Raw genomic sequence first — 14,614 nt, forward strand, 5'->3', positions numbered from 1 at the left:
GACCCTTGAGGGACACCACTCATCACTAGTCTCCAATGGGGACAACTCCCTGCAGCCATCCAGCTAATTCTTTATCCACCAAGTGGGCCATCCATCAAATCCATGTCTCTCCAGTTTAGAGACAAGGATGTTATGCAGGACAGTGTTGAACACTTTGCAGAACTCCAAGGAGATGATATTAAGAGGTTTGCACCAATCCATCAGTTCTGTGGCCCCATCATAGAAGGCCACCAAATTGGTCAGGCAGGATTTCCCCTTAGTAAAGCCATGCTGGTTGTCACCAAGCACCTTGTTGTTTTTCATGTGCCTTAGCATGCCTTCCAGGAGAATCTGCTCCAAGATTTTGCCAGGCACAGAGGTGAGACTGACTGGTCTGTAGTTCCCTGGGTCATCCATTTTCCCCTTCTTGAAAATGGGGGTTATATTTCCCTTTTTCCAGTCATCAGGAACTTCACACCTGACTGCCATGATTTTTCAAATATGATGGCCAGTGGCTTTGCAACTTCATTTGGGAGCTCCTTCAGGACCTGTGGATGGATTTCATCAGGTACCATGGACTTGTTTACATTCAGGTTCTTAAGGTGGTTTCAAACCAGATCCTCTTCTACAGTGGGTCCAAAGTCTTCATTCTCACTGTCCCTTCCAAGACTTGAGTGGTATGGGCAGAGCATTTGCCAGTGAAGACTGAGGCAAAGAAGTCATTGAGAACCTCAGCCTTCTCCAAATCCAGCATAGCCAGTTCTCCCATCCATACCAATGGGAAAGTTTATCCTGAATGTCTAGCCTGCATCTTCTCATTGCAGCTGAAATCCCTCACTATTACAGCCATCCCTCCTGCAGCTGAAGAACAGGTTCTTTCTTTTCTTACTGCAACAACCTTTTGCACTGTGAAAATGCTATGGGGTTCCTTTCCACAGCTGTTCTTTCAGCAGAGCATCTCCAGTCCTTCCTGTATGTCCCATAGGTCAGATTTCCTTGACTTGTAATTGTTCTCACTGCTCATGTTTGAAACAATTTCAGCCCAACCTTTCATGTCATTCAGTATTAGGCCAGACAATGTAGTCCAGCTGTTTCCCTCATGCTGCTAGGCAGTGAAAAGGGACTGCATCACATGCAATGGAACTTACAGATCTGTTTATTCAGCCCAAAACAGTATTTGCCTTTTTTATTACAATGTGATGTTGCTGGCTCAGCTTCAGCTCGTGATCTTCTGTACTGCCTAGGTCTTCTTCAGAACTGCAGTCCAGATAGTTCTTCATGCATTTGATAATTCTTGCTTTGGAACTGGTCCTAATTGACTTAGCATACTGCTGGTTTAAGCCCCCAAGAAACATGGATTCCCACTGCTATTAGTCTTGGTTTATCAATGATTTATAAACTTAGTCAAGTATTTCATGGAGATAGTTCACCAGTATTTGGTGCCCTGGGAGTAATCTCATTCTAAAATACTGTGTCTTCAGAGGTGATCCATTCTTGAAAATGAGATTAAATGAGAGGAGGTAAACAACTGGTGTTTTAAAGAGGGGGTTTAGTCAGAGGGTTTAGCTTCAATCTGTACAACTTGTTTGTCAGCTGAATGCTTTCTTCCCACATTTGACTAAAAAAGGCTTGACCTCCTGCATGGCTGACTTGTGGGATGTAAAATCCTTTAAATAGATTACCCATATGTAAATTTTTCTGTCTTGGTTTTGGCAGAGGTTTTGTTTAAATACAATCCAGCATGAGTGGTTTCGTGTCTCAAGTCAGAAGTCAGCTGTCCCTGAAATGGTTGGAGACTACATAACTGCTTTTGAAGAGATTTCTCCTGCTGTCCTCAGACATATCATCAATATGGCAGATGGAAATGGAAACACAGCTCTACATTACAGCGTCTCACATTCTAACTTTGAAATTGTAAAGTTGCTTCTGGATGCAAGTAGGTTGCCTTGTTTGCATAGTTTTTTTTATTATTATCATTGGGTTTTTCAATCCTTGTGGGTGAAATTCTTGATAATCAAGAAGTCAAGTTTGGGCTTCCTTCAGCAGCTGTTCTGTTAACAGTTACATGGTGTCTCACTAGTGTACTCTAGAATCCTTGTTTTAGTGCTAGCTTTGGAGGTGGTGATGGCTCTTGAAGAATTTCCAAAAACACTCAAGTAAATTATATACAGAGTTGACCAGTGTTTGGGACAGATGGGTGGATCCTGACTCTTGCACTGTAGTCCAAATTCAGCAGCACCAGTGTCTAGCAGTTTTCTCTGGAGGCAGCAAAGCTGCTGCTGAGCCAAAGGTAGGAGGATACTGGTGGAGGAAGATGCACTGAGGTATAAACATCCATGTTAAACACTTAAACTAGACTAGCTTTATCTTATTAAAGCAATACAGAAGCTTTTTCTGGCCACCATCTTGACATGTCTGCTGCTTTCCTGAAACTGGAGCAATATGACATTCTGCCACATAGGAGCATTTTCCTGATCCATGAGGAGTGGGGTAATGTTTCATGTGGTTGCTTTAGTTGTTCATCTTTCTCTCAATCACCTTGCTGTACAGGTGCAGAGAGGGTAGTGGCAGAAGGGAGACTCGAACCTCTGCTCTTTCCCACATGCACTAAGACAGAAGGTGTCACACTTTGGAGCTGGTCCCAGGCAGGATGTGCTCTGTGTGGGCCTCATTTTGCTCACTAACTGAAGTTTCTTTCTCTAATCTAGTTGGTCATGAAGCTTTAACTAGGCAAAGGACGTGGCTGGAGTGGTAAGCCTAGCAATATTTATAAATCCAGAAGGGTAGCATCAGGTAAAGAGGGATATGTATTATACAAATCTCAAGTTTGATAACCCAGCACATCTGTCACACATGCCAAGACTTCTGTGCAGGAAAGCAAGCACTTTGAAATCTCTGGTCCTGTTTGAAGGCAGCCAGTTGGGAAGAGTGAGTCATGGCAGGGGAATGCAGGGAATGTCAGGAACAGTGGAATGCAGCAGGCTGGCTCTTTGGCACAGTGGTGGGAGGGCTTCCCTGGCTGTCTCAGGGTAGCATGAGTATGCTCATCTGTTGCTTCAAATCAGGACTCCTGTAGCTTACAGCAGCTAGTATATTCCTATGTACACAGTGGGTTTTGACTATAAAATCCAAAACTATGACTAGTGCCAGGTATGCAGGAGCACATTGCACAAGACAGCACTTGGGAAATGTTTGTGAAGAGGCAAATTCCTTCAGGTTTTAACAGTCCTCTGGACCATATCTAAGTGGTCAGTAACTGTTTGTAGTTTATATCACAGGCAGATTCTTAGTCCAAGATCTCTATGTCTGTGTGTCCACTAGGAAGAACAAAATGCTCCTCTGTATCACCATGCAGTGTTACCAAGAGAACATATAGAAAAACAGCTTCACTCATTAGCCATACAGAAAAAGAGTCAAAATGTGACCTCAGAAAACACAGCTCTGCTGAAGTAGTCTAGTCAGGGTAGGAGAGCATCACTTCCAATAAATGCTCTTTACTCATGAAGTAATGCATGTAGCAGTGTCATGTTTGGTGGCTTCAGTGGCTACACAGTAATAACTTCTGAAAGTAAGGTTGGTCTAATAGTTGGCAATAAATTTGAAGAGTTTCCTGAAACATTTTTGCTTGTTAAGATGTCTCTGGTGCAGTTTAACTCCAAGTCTAGAAGTGATGTTGATTTAGGTCTGAATCTTTGCTTTCAAATACGATGAGCACACTGAAAGCCCTGCTGCCTGGTGAACTAATAACCCCTGCTGGATTTCTGCAGAATATTAGGAACAGAGACATACTGGGAGTTAGACCTGAATGAAAAGGAGAACTCTTGTCAGTTGCTTGCACTAGTCAGAGGACTTCACCGTAGTTGTTCCCGGAGTCATTTTGTTCACAGATACTCTGTAGAGCTGAAAACAGTCTTTAATTGAAAGTTTTTTTCTGCAGCTCCAAAACATGTTGAAATACATTTGCAGATCTTTAAAACAACACCAATGACAGGAAAACGTTTGTGCTGAGGAGAAACAGCTTTTTCCACTGACCATGTTGCTGGGCCACTTTTGTTTTGCAGTGTGGATCCCCTCAGGAGAGGAACTTAAGACTCTCTTGATGGTATTCCTGGGACCCCATTGCTCATGTCAAATTTCAGACCACTTGCTCATACAAAAGGAAAAAAAAATGCACAAAGAAAGCCCTAAATGATGATGTATAAAATGGCTGTGTGCTCTCCTTTGTGTTGCATGCATAGAAGAGAACCCTTTTCTTTCTTAGGCTCAAGAGCACCCCTGTTTATTTTTTCTCTCTCCACTTTCCCTTGAATTGCTTCCATTATGACAGCAATCGCTCCTTTTTCTTTTTATGGGCTCTCTACTAACAGTTTATTCAGTTCATTAGCACAATTGCTGCTTTTGGGGTTTCTGCTTTCAAAAAAAATTATCTCATCCCTCTGCAGATGTCTGTAATGTAAATCATCAGAACAAGGCTGGCTATACCCCCATCATGCTTGCCGCGCTTGCAGCTGTGGAAGCAGAGAAGGACATGAGGATAGTGGAGGAACTGTTCAGCTGTGGAGACGTGAATGCTAAAGCCAGCCAGGTCAGTCAAATGGTTCACAAGACACCATTTGCTCTCTGGTGTCTTTTTATCTTTCTTTCCATGCTCTCATCCCTGCTCCATTGGTTCAGCTTTCGCACTTGTCTACTTTCACCCTCTGCAGCCTTTGATGTTTATGTATGTGGTTTTGATTCCTGTATACAAAATGGAGCCTTAGAAAAACAGTTGAGCTTCAGGTCTGGATCTCTTCTAAAAATGAGGATTGAATATTATGTGAAAGAACCATTATTGAGTTTTGGGATGCATTTACAAATTCTGCACCATTTAGCTTCTTCAAGGGAACTCCAGATGTTTGGAAATGGATACGCTATCTTCCACTATTTTAATAAATAGCTGTGAGAATATGGGACAGATTGTGCATAAAAGGTATTTAAATAATAGCAAGCAGGGCCTTGCCTGTGCTGTATAAAATAATAATCTTTTATTTTTTTCCCCCGGAAGAAGCCCTGCCAAAAAAGAAGTATGCATGCTTTGCCACTGATTATCTGTGTAGTTACTTCATTCTCCTCTTCTTTCCATGCAGGCTGGTCAGACTGCACTGATGCTAGCTGTAAGTCATGGGCGGATAGACATGGTTAGAGCTTTACTGGTGTGTGGTGCAGACGTCAATATCCAGGACGACGAGGGCTCTACAGCTCTGATGTGTGCTAGTGAACACGGACACGTAGAGATTGTCAAACTTCTGCTGGCTCAGCCTGGGTGTAATGGCAGCCTGGAGGACAATGTGAGTCACCTTTCCAGATGGTGCTTCATCAGACAGCTTCTCCATGCCGGAATGTATTTCTAATTCAGATTTTCTTTATTCAGTGGAGAATTGCTGAAATCTAGTTACACGAATCTCTGATTCACAGTGCCAAAGTATCAAGTGCATGATGCTCTCCTTAGTGGTAGCAAAAGCTGTGATTATTTGGCTAGTATCTTTGCTTTGCTAACAGACCTACCCAGTAGCAATTTCTATGGTTAGCTGTAGGTGTGCAGGAACTGGAACAGAAAATAACATTTTCTAGCTCATGGTGAAACATCTTTTCTTCTCATATTCCTTCCCCTGTTCTCAGAAGTCTTCCAATTTTCAGTTAAAACCTTATCTGGTGACTTCACAACCTTGCTATGTTGTGTTTCCTTGTCCATGGCAAACGTCAACCCTACAGTTCTCTTCATAGGATGTTCACACACCAGTTCACACAGAGTACTGGTTTGGTCTCAGTCATGAAGCCACATTGTCCTGACTGTAAACAGATACAGGCTGTAACTTCAGTGGCACGTGAGACGTTTACATTTCTTGTTTGCAGACACTGCCAGCAGACAATTTGATCTGTAGACTTCTTAAGCTGCAAAATACTGACTTAGCTGATTTCTTGCCAGTAGTATGTTCTCATTAACAACATGACTTCTTGGGTACATCTTCCTATTGCTTTACTCACTGAGCACTGAAATGGAGTCTGTGTTTGGGATTTGGGAGAGCACAGGGTGGTTATTTGTTGAAGCTGTTGCAGAGCAGCAGAGACATAATTTCTGTTCATTCACTCATCTGCTGCAGGAGGAGGCTGCAGGAGGAGGCTGAGTTGCCTGGTGGTTCTAGCAGTGTGTAACTGCTAGCTTGAATGTAAGGAGGCCTCAGTATAACAAATACTTTTAGGCATTCTAGGTTACTGCAGCCTGGATGCTGTTAGCATTGTTACTCACCAAGTCAATAATTAAAGCCTTTATGAAAAATGACAATTATTCCTACAGGCAGTTTGATACTGTTCCTCAAGAACATCTTGCCTGCTGCTTATTTATTTTATAATGGGTTTGTCTGTGCTGTGAAATTAAGAGATTTTTAGCATTCCTCTAACTATTCTGAATGTGACAGTGATGCTTTTCCAGTCAGCATGATCTCATCCAGTCAGATTAAGCTGAGCTTAATTCTACTGATGTATGACACTCTGACAGTGATTCAGAACCTGTCTTTAAGAAGTTGTCTTTTCCTGGTGTTGACTGTAGAGCTTTTGTTGTTTGTGCATTATGTTGCACTGGAGTGAGCAACTCTTCTAGATCCCTGTCTGCTCAGGATGATTACTAGAGAATATGTATAATTGTGCCTGTAGTCTCATAAGAAGACTTTCCACTTCAATGCTGTCCATGGTATCCTACACTGGAAAAAGGATTTTCAGTTTTCTTAAACTAGTGCTTCCTTCTCCAGTACCAGTGCTACAGCAGTGCAAGAAAATGTGCTCCATTCAAACAGCCAATGTAAGAGGTGATCCCTGGCATTTCAGATACTGGCATTATTGTGGAAACCTCTGTGCATAAGAGGCGAAAGTCAGGCTGTGGACCAGCAAGCCAGAGATTTATATCACAGGTTATCATATCACATGTTATCACATCTGCTTCTTTCTGGACCAAACATGATATAACGGAAAAACAACAGGTCAATAAATTACCCTTTCAGCAAAAGCACTCTTTATTTCTAGCAGTCTCAACAACTATGGTTTCTGAAAGCAATAATATCTTTTGAGAAACAAACGTGTCAGTACTTGATCAGGAATGTCCATTTGTTTGTAGTTAGACTTCCATCAAGGAGCATTTGGAACTATGAATGCAACTGTTCTTAGTGTTAGTGGGAGCTATAACACAACAATTATCATTGCAAAACAGCAATTATAATTATATTTGATTAGTATTTGTCCCTCCCTTATCTTCTTTTCCACTCCTTACTGACATTGCAGTTTCTTTCAGACAGCCCAGTCTTCTGAAATCACTGCTCTTACATAGAATCATAGAATAGTTAGGATTGGAAAGGACCTCAAGATCATCTAGTTTCAACCCCCCTGCCATGGACAGGGACACCCCACACTAAACCATATCACCCAAGGCTTCATCCAACCTGGTCTTGAACACCGCCAGGGATGGTGCATTCACTACCTCCCTGTGCAACCCATTCCAGTACCTCATCACCCTAACAGTAAAGAATTTCTTCCTTATATCCAATCTAAACCTCTGCTGTTTAAGTTTCAATCCATTACCCCTTGTCCTATCACTACAGTCCCTAATGAATAGTCCCTCCCCAGCATCCCTGTAGGCCCCCTTCAGACACTGGAAGGCTGCTATGAGGTCTCCATGCAGCCTTCTCTTCTCCAGCCTGAACAGCCTCAACTTTCTCAGCCTGTCTTCATACGGGAGGTGCTCCAGTCCCCTGATCATCCTCATGGCCCTCCTCTGGACTTGTTCTAACAGTACCATGTCCTTTTTATGTTGAGGACACCAAAACTGCACACAGTACTGCAAGTGAGGTATCCCGAGAGCAGAGTAGAGGGGCAGGATCACCTCCTTCGACCTGCTGGTCAGGCTCCTTTTGATGCAGCCCAGGATATGGTTGGCTTTCTGGGCTGTGAGTGCACACTGCAGCCGGCTCATGTTCATTTTCTCATCAACCAACACCCCCAAGTCCTTCTCTGCAGGGCTGCTCTGAATCACTTATTTGCCCAACCTGTAGCTGTGCCTGGGATTGCTCTGACCCAGGTGTAGGACCTTGCACTTGTCATGGTTAAACTTCATGAGGTTGGCATCAGCCCACCTCACAAGCGTGTCAAGGTCCCTCTGGATGGCATTCCTTCCCTCTAGTATATCAACAGAACCACACAGCTTGGTGTCATTGGCAAACTTGCTGAGGGCACACTCAATTCCATTGTCCATGTCAGCGACAAAGATACTAAACAAGACCGGTCCCAGCACCGATCCCTGAGGGACACCACTCGTTACTGATCTCCAGCCAGACACTGAACCGTTGACCACAACTCTTTGAGTGCAACCATCCAGCCAGTTCTATATCCACTGAGTGGTCCACCTATCAAATTGATGACACTCCAGTTTAGAGACAAGGATGTCATGTGGGACAGTGTCGAATGCTTTGCACAAGTCCAGGTAGATGACGTCAACTGCTCCAACCCTGTCCATCACTTTTGTAGCCCCGTCATAGAAGGCCACCAAATTGGTCAGGCAGGATTTCCCCCTAGTAAAGCCTTTCTCCTTTTCATGTGCCCTAGCATGCCTTCCAAGAGAATCTGCTGCCAGATTTTGCCAGGCACAGAGGTGAGACTGACTGGTCTGTAATTCCCTGGGTCATCCATTTTCCCCTTCTTGAAATTGGGGGTTATATTTCCCTTTTTCAGTCATCAGGAACTTCACCTGACTGCCATGATTTTTCAAATATGATGGCCAGTGGCTTTGCAACTTCATGCACCAGTCTTGGATGCAGTGATCACGAGATGGTCAAATTTGAGCTCCTCAAGACAGTGAGAGGAGTGTGCAGTAAGCTCACTGCCCTGGACTTCAAGAGAGCAGACTTTGGGCTCTTCAGGAACCTGCTTAGCAAGGTTCCATGTGATATAGCTGTTGAGTGTAAGGGGGGCCCAAGACTCTTGGTTAACATTCAAGGATCACCTGCTACAAGCTCAGGAGTGTTGCATCCCCACTAGAAGGAAGTGCAGCAGGAGGGCCAGGAGACTTCCTTGGATGGATAAGGAGCTGCTGAAAAAAATTCACAGGAAAAAAGAGGCTTATAAAAGGTGGAAGCAAGGACAGGTGGCCTGGGATGAATACAGGGATGTTGTCCGGGTAGTTAGGGATCAAGTTAGGAAAGCTAAGGCCCAATTGGAGCTAAACTTGGCAAGGAATGTTAAAGATAATAGGAAGGGATTTTATAGGTATGTAGCAGCTAAAAAACAGACTAAGGACAATGTAGGCCCCCTCCGGAAACTTTCGGGAGAACTGGCTACACAGGACTTGGAGAAGGCTGAGGTTCTGAATGGCTTCTTTGCCTCGGTCTTCACTGGCAAAGGCTCTGACCACAGCACCCGAGTCTTGGAGGGTGGATGCAGGGACTGTGAAGACCTAGACCTTGGGCCCACTGAGGGGAGGATCTGGTTCGAGACCATCTTAAGAACTTGAATGTACATAAGTTCATGGGACCTCAGATAGTCTTTTTGACAATTCTCCAAGACACAGGGGAGGACCTTCCAAAGGCAAGGAGGATTGGACAGGTTAATAAATGGTTAAAAGTGTGGTGTCATAGTCAAGGGTTTGGGTGTCTTCGACATGGGGCCCACATTTGTAGGCCAGGCCAACTGAGGGCTGGTGGAACTGCTCTGATAAAGAAAGGGAAGAGTGGCTTTGCTGGGAGGCTTGCCAGACTGGTCAAGGATGCTTTAAACTAGTTGTGTTGGGGGAGGGGAGCATCATTCCATCCCAACACACCCAGTCAGTTGACAACACCTATAATAAATACTCTGAGCAATGTGGTAATATTCTAGCCGCTCCAACCACTGAGCCGGCTTCATTTGGAGCTCGAATCAGATGTCTCTATACAAATGCCCGTAGAATGGGGAATAAACAAGAGGAATTAGAGATGTGGGCACATCTACGGGGCTATGATATAATAGGCATCACAGAAACATGGTGGGATAGCTCCTTTGACTGGAGTGTTGGAATGGAAGGTTACAGGCTTTTTAGAAAAGACAAGCCCGGTAGGAGGGGAGGGAGAGTTGCCCGATAGCTCTACATGTATTGGTATTGTCATAATGGCATTCTCATTCTTTCTCAGCAATGACCGAGAGATCATTTCTCTCACTGAGAGAAATTGAGGCCTCTGACACTTGGACTGCCTCATAAAACAGCAGTGCAAGGCTTACTGTCAATTTTAATAAAAGAAATTAATCAAGACTCTGAACTAACCCAACTCTGTTGGAGTAGTAGGGTCTCCATAACTTCCCTTCTCTGTGGGCTGAGAGGGCTTTTAAGAGACTGTTTACGTACACATGCACTAATTCTCTTACTTCTTCCTTTCTTCTCTCAGGATGGCAGCACAGCACTTTCAATAGCCCTGGAAGCTGGACATAAGGACATAGCTGTTCTTCTTTATGCCCATGTCAACTTCTCCAAAACCCAGTCACCGGTTAGTACACAGCCTCCTACAGTTTATGTATTAACTTGGTACTCCTGAACATAATAGTAAAATATAAACAAAAAATTAACCTTCCAGCAGCTGTACAGAAGTACAGTATGTGACATTTCAAGTCTATTCACAGGATTATTTTTATGCTGGTAAGTGAAAATGTGTATTTTTAAATACAGGGCACTGCAGAAGGCTGAACTCTGGCTGAAGGATACCTCCTCCTCCCCTTTATCTGGGCATATATATAGCTCACTAGCAGGGTTCACTGATTCTGGCTGTTACGCAGAGGTGCTGTTGCATCTCTGTAAGGCTAATGATTGACCTGGTCACCAAAACACAGCTGTTTCTGGAGGTAAAGCTGTCCTAGGTATTCTGGCAACTATCTACCTGCTCTCTGAGCCCTGAATCACTCTCCTGTAAACTGCTGCTGTCACTGTCTAAAGAACATGCAGTCTCAGTTAGTAGACTGTATGATAGCCGGTACTGTTTGTCCTAAAATGAAAAAAGAAAAAAAGGAAAAAAAAAAGAAAGAAAGCTTAATCTGTGCAATTAAAGGCAAGGGACTGAACAGAGTTCTTGCAAGTGTACTTATGTGGCTGGCTGAAATAACTTCCCTTTGATTAATTGTTTGTTCCTCTTTTCTAGGGCACTCCTAGGCTTAGCAGAAGGACATCCCCTGGTCCCACCCACAGAGCCACATTTGAGTAGTAGTGCATGAATATCTGTAAAAATCTCTATGCCATCTTTAAGCTGCTAAATGTTTTACTGTTTTACTGAGACAGATACTGAATGTAATTGTCTTGTGCCTGAACTCACCAGCAAAGTGAAAGCAGAGATCTAGTGCTAAAGGCAGAAAACTGTAAACTTGAAGCAAGCATATAAGTAGTGCTCAGCTGAGGACCTTAGCCAGAACTGTCGTTTTGCTCACCTACTTGTCTTTCTATACACTGGCATAAATCCTGGTTTTCTTTGCTGTAGTTTATCTTTTCCTGTGTTATGTGCAACCTATGACTTATAAAGCTATCCATGCAGGGGTGTCCTGGTGGCTTATTTTTAATCATTCTAAAATGTATTTACTGTGCCTAGATTTTATTACAGTACCCTGTTCACAAATTTAATTCCAACATGATTTTGATGTTTTCAGTTACTCTGAAATTCAGAAGTTGCATTTGCTTATATAGTCAGCTCCATGGATCTTGAGCTGGTGGGTGAGTGGGTAGGTGTTGGGGATAGCGCCCTTCATCAGGTCTGAAGTTCTCTAAATAAGTTGTTGCTAATTGGGGATAATGTATAACTTTTTATATGAAAGATACTAGTATCTATAAAATTAACTCGCACAGTATTTTCAACATTTTATGTTCCTTAATAATTAAAAACTACATGAAGAATTACATGTCCTGTTACCATATTTTTATTAACTGTGTCAGTCTATAATCTCCATACATGTTTATTGGAGAGTAAAATTAAAGGTACCAGCTGTATATTCCCCTTGAGTGGAACTGAGTGTAGTTCTTGGTGCGTATTTATGAAATGCTATTACCTTGTCACATTCACTTTAGTCATGTGTATTGAAATGTTTGAAGTGCCTTAGACTCTTGCCATATTTTCAGAATAAAATTTCATTATGCTGTTTTACTCCTCTCCTGTTTTACATGTGATTTGTCATCATCCAGAAATGCTGCAAATTACAACTGCAGCAGCAAAATGGGGTAGATTGCTAAGTCAGGCAAGGGAGAACTGGATGCTTCAAGCCTTTGGGGCTGCTGATATGAGCACCATCATTGCACAAACTAGCCTTTTCCTGCTGACTGGCAGAGTAAAAAGCTTTGCCCAAGATGATCTGCATTCGCTAGTCTTTCACATGATGCAAAGGCTGGACCCTTGCTGTTTGGGAGAGAAGTGGCTTCTCTCTTGACTGTGAGGATCACAGGAAGGCACTGAAGGATGGTGTTCAGGCAGCTTGCTTGAACTGCAGTAAAAACCATTGAGCTTTATCTTGCAAACAATCCTGGCAGCTTGGTGAAGGGGGTGCTTTTTACATGGCATCAGGGCAAGTCCTAAGCTAGTCTGTATCATTGTCAGTTCAGACCTACCAGACGAGACTGAAACACACCGCAATGCCTTCCTTCAAGGGACCAAAACACTTATGTTCTTTTATGTCCTTCTTCTTTCCCTCCCTATGTCCTTATCAAACAGTTTTTCCTACATAGTCCCTTTGAAATAGGGGGCCACTGAGGCCATCCCCATCCCATGGACTTGATGGCTTGTACTGCATGAAGTTTCTGTGAGCTCTGACACTGTTTGTGAGTGTCCCAAAGCAAAGGGCAGGTGAAGTCTAACTGCTGGGTGGCACATGTCTTAACATAGTTGCACACAAGCATTCCTCCACCTTGAGGTCAGAGAGCAATGACTGGTATTTGTGGGGTTGGTACAGGACCCTGTCTCTCTCCACAAGTCAATGGGAGCTCTGGGTGTGATGGAAGACCTGGGCACATAGCTATCTTAGAAGGGTTTAAAAAGTGGTCCAGTGGTTAAGGTGACTAAAGACAAGAAGAGTCATGTACAGGTGTACTTCAATATTTTTTTCCCTCCCCCCTATAGAGAACTGGTATATCAAACACCAACACATAAGGGGTTAAACTTTTCTATGTGATTGCACTGATTTCTAATAGCCCTGACTGGCAGAATTCTGGAGAGGAATCTGATATTTCCAACAGCATGCAAGAGTCACATTATGCAACTTGAAGTTCCTGGATTTATTTAGGTGCTGCTTTCCTGGTAAGCAAAACACTTGGCCCAGAACTCACCTCCTAGAGCTTTACAAAATGTTATGTGAAGCTGTGGATTCCGTATTTCTGTGCAAGGTTCAGTTTCTTCCTGAAAGCTCACTGTCTTGCATTAAAATGCCCAAGCAAAGTGCCCCCAGTTTTAGCTGTATGGTAAAGTGGGGCATTTTGGTATGCCAAGTCAGGAAGATTGCCAAAAGCAACCAAATCTTTGGATGTGTTTGTGGATATAGATGAAAAGTACAGAAACTGACTACTTTATTGAAGTCCATCAATGTCATTTCTGGCCTAAAATCTTATTAGAGATTTCATAGATTGAGCTGTTAAAAAAAACATGAAAGAAAGAAAAAAAAAAAGGAGAAACATAAATTATTCCACTTGGCATTTTATTATCTTGTCCTGTCTCCCAAGAGGCTGACACCTGCAGCAGTTTATACATTGGAAATCAGGCCCTTCCCTAGGAAATAGTTAAGAGGTTCCCAAAAGCATTTGTATCCACCGATGCCCCCTGCAAGCCAAGTTTAATTCCACTTGCTAGTGCTGGATCGGATTTATCACAGGTGCTGGGATTAAGAGGCATATCATGCATACCAGCTCTGAACTGAGCTTCCTCATACACACTCCCCGGCATTTGTTTTTCAGTTCAGATCAGATGATGATTGACTCAGTATGTTCAAGCAGGTGAATGTTGTCATCACCTTTGAACTCTGACTGTCAGTGAATATATAAAAGCTCTGGCACCTTTTTAAGACTGTAAAATACAACACTGTCTTTTTCCAGTTACACTGTCATACATTAAGTGAAGCTGCCACTTAGAATCGCTTGAAGAGATAAAAGGCAAGTGTTGCTGGTAACCCTTGTGGCACATTTTAAAATTATGGAAATTAGCCAACACAATATTGATCTAAATGACTGAAGAAGTCATTTTTGCAAGACGCACTTTCAGAGGTTTATCTTGGTACAGCTGGAAGAACTCAAGTTATGCCAGAAATAGCTTTTCTATCTGTTTCTCCTGGTGTCTCATACTTCTGGCTCCAAAGTCTGGCTGCAAAGTCCAGTTCAGCCATGGTGTGTATAATGCAAGCCTTGGCATCAATCCCTGACACACAGGACTGGCTCTGTTTGCTGTGATGGAAGCGGCCCAAAGGCTACAGGCATTCTCCTGCCTTTGAAAGCAGATCTGGCCAAAACAGTGCTCACGTTCTTACTGCAGCTGCAAGCAACCCTCTTCAGTGGGCTCTGTGTGCATGCAGGTCTGTAAATTTCATCTTTTCCTGCTCTTGTGTCTGCATCCAGGTACATCAACAGAAGCTT

At 43.2% G+C, this 14,614-nt stretch overlaps 1 protein-coding gene across 3 annotated transcripts in view; it reads left to right on the forward strand.

The window, feature by feature from the left end:
- KANK1 (KN motif and ankyrin repeat domains 1) overlaps positions 1-12,147 on the forward strand; it is a 134,821-nt gene extending 122,674 nt beyond the window's left edge. For all 3 annotated transcript variants that reach the window (XM_031054163.2, XM_034072695.1, XM_005155017.4), the window contains 5 exons: positions 1,696-1,915; positions 4,422-4,564; positions 5,106-5,306; positions 10,416-10,514; positions 11,160-12,147. In XM_031054163.2, the coding sequence (XP_030910023.1) occupies positions 1,696-1,915; positions 4,422-4,564; positions 5,106-5,306; positions 10,416-10,514; positions 11,160-11,222 (726 nt within the window). In that variant the 3' untranslated portion in view covers positions 11,223-12,147. The remainder of the gene's footprint in view (positions 1-1,695; positions 1,916-4,421; positions 4,565-5,105; positions 5,307-10,415; positions 10,515-11,159) is intronic.
- Positions 12,148-14,614: the final 2,467 nt, after the last annotated feature.

This window comes from Melopsittacus undulatus, chromosome Z, assembly GCF_012275295.1.
Source record: "Melopsittacus undulatus isolate bMelUnd1 chromosome Z, bMelUnd1.mat.Z, whole genome shotgun sequence".
Lineage (NCBI taxonomy): Eukaryota > Metazoa > Chordata > Aves > Psittaciformes > Psittaculidae > Melopsittacus > Melopsittacus undulatus.